General features: G+C 56.9%; 1 protein-coding gene across 1 annotated transcript; it reads right to left on the bottom strand.

Moving 5' to 3' along the window:
• Positions 1 to 43: 43 nt before the first annotated feature.
• On the bottom strand, positions 44 to 1,387 carry LOC103311666 (ATP-dependent DNA helicase PIF1-like). The gene has a single exon (XM_008191353.1). It carries the CDS (start codon positions 1,385 to 1,387, stop codon positions 44 to 46), a length of 1,344 nt encoding a protein of 447 aa, XP_008189575.1.
• Between the last annotated feature and the right edge of the window lie 141 nt (positions 1,388 to 1,528).

Raw genomic sequence — 1,528 nt, 5'->3', positions numbered from 1 at the left:
AAAAATATCGGCATAAGTGATTTAGACTGACAAAAACGGCCGATCACAACACGTCTGAATACACTATATTCCTTGTGATAAATCGACCGTCGTCGCCACCATACATACCAACTTTTATTGATTCCGAGTCCCGCACTCGTGAGAACGCAACGTACAGTTGTCCGTGCGTAAACACCGGGGACGGCAGAAACAAACCAACTCTGTCGAAAGTTTGACCCTGAGACTTGTTGATCGTCATCGCAAACGAAAGTCTCACCGGGAACTGAACCCGACGCATGGTGAAGGGCAGGTCGTCGTCTCCGCTGGACGACAGCGGTATCCTGGGGATGACGATGTCGTCCTGCCCTTCCCCCGCGTCCGCCAACAACCTCGCTTTGAAGTTGTTGCGCCTCAGTTCCGTAACCACTAACCTTGTTCCGTTGCACAGTCTGATTTTCGGATCGAGGTTCCGCAGCAGCATGACCACGGAACCGACCACCAGCGTCAGCCTGTACGGAGGAAGTCCGTCGGGCTCCAGCGAGTTCAAAAACTCGGTCGGGTAGTTGGCAATCTCGTCCACGTCGTCCGCCACCACCGTGTCTATGGCGGTGTAGGTTCTCGCGGCACCCGTGACGCGTTGCAGCACCGTGCGATTGACCTGTCTACAATCCTCTTTCCGGGGACAGAGAATAATTTTCCGAGCAAAGTCGTCGACGTTAGCCAACGACATTTGCTGCGGGTAAACAAAATCAATCAAATTAGCTATGTCACATACCATATTCCTGGGGATTTCGACGGTGTTCACATTTCCGTCGACCGCGGGCAGCTGGCCGTTGCCGAGTTGAAGCAACCAGGCGGCAAAGTCCGCGTCGTTGTTGGCCCGCATGTTCTGCGTCAGGCTGAAACGCTCGAAGACGTCCCACAGATGGTGGTGCCTGATTGAAGCCGCCACGATCGCGGCCCTCGTCCCCCTGCGGACCACCGGCAGTATCTGTCTGAAGTCACCCGCGAATAGAACCGTCTTACCACCGAACGGTAGTTCCGATTGCATTATGTCCTTCAGCAACCGGTCGACCACCGTCAGTTGGAGCCCCGGAGACATGGGCGCTTCGTCCCAGACGATGAGTGCCGCCTCGCGTATCCTACGCGCGCGCAGAGACTGCATGGCGATTGACGACGTAGAATCTTCGTTGAGCGTACCGAAGGGCAAACCGAACGTCGAGTGAACGGTCATACCACCGTCCATGAGCGTCGCCGCTATTCCCGTGAACGCCACGGACAACACGGATCTGCCCATGTTGCGGAGCGACCATATTAGGCAGCCGTAAAGCGTCGTTTTCCCCGTACCTCCGGGCCCGTCGACGTAGAACAATTTCGGGACGTCGCGGTTGTCGTCGACGGCCGCCATCACGCGGTCGTAAACCGCCCGCTGTTCGTCGTTGAGGTTGTCCAACTGCAGGGTCCAACGCACCACTGCGTCGACGATCGCGTATACGTCTCCGCCCGCGTCCTCTTCGAGCAGCGCGACGTCCGGATTCGGCTACCCGTA

The sequence above is a fragment of the Acyrthosiphon pisum genome, unplaced genomic scaffold, assembly GCF_005508785.2.
Source record: "Acyrthosiphon pisum isolate AL4f unplaced genomic scaffold, pea_aphid_22Mar2018_4r6ur Scaffold_13054;HRSCAF=13690, whole genome shotgun sequence".
NCBI lineage: Eukaryota > Metazoa > Arthropoda > Insecta > Hemiptera > Aphididae > Acyrthosiphon > Acyrthosiphon pisum.
This window is presented reverse-complemented; position numbering and strand designations above follow the sequence as displayed.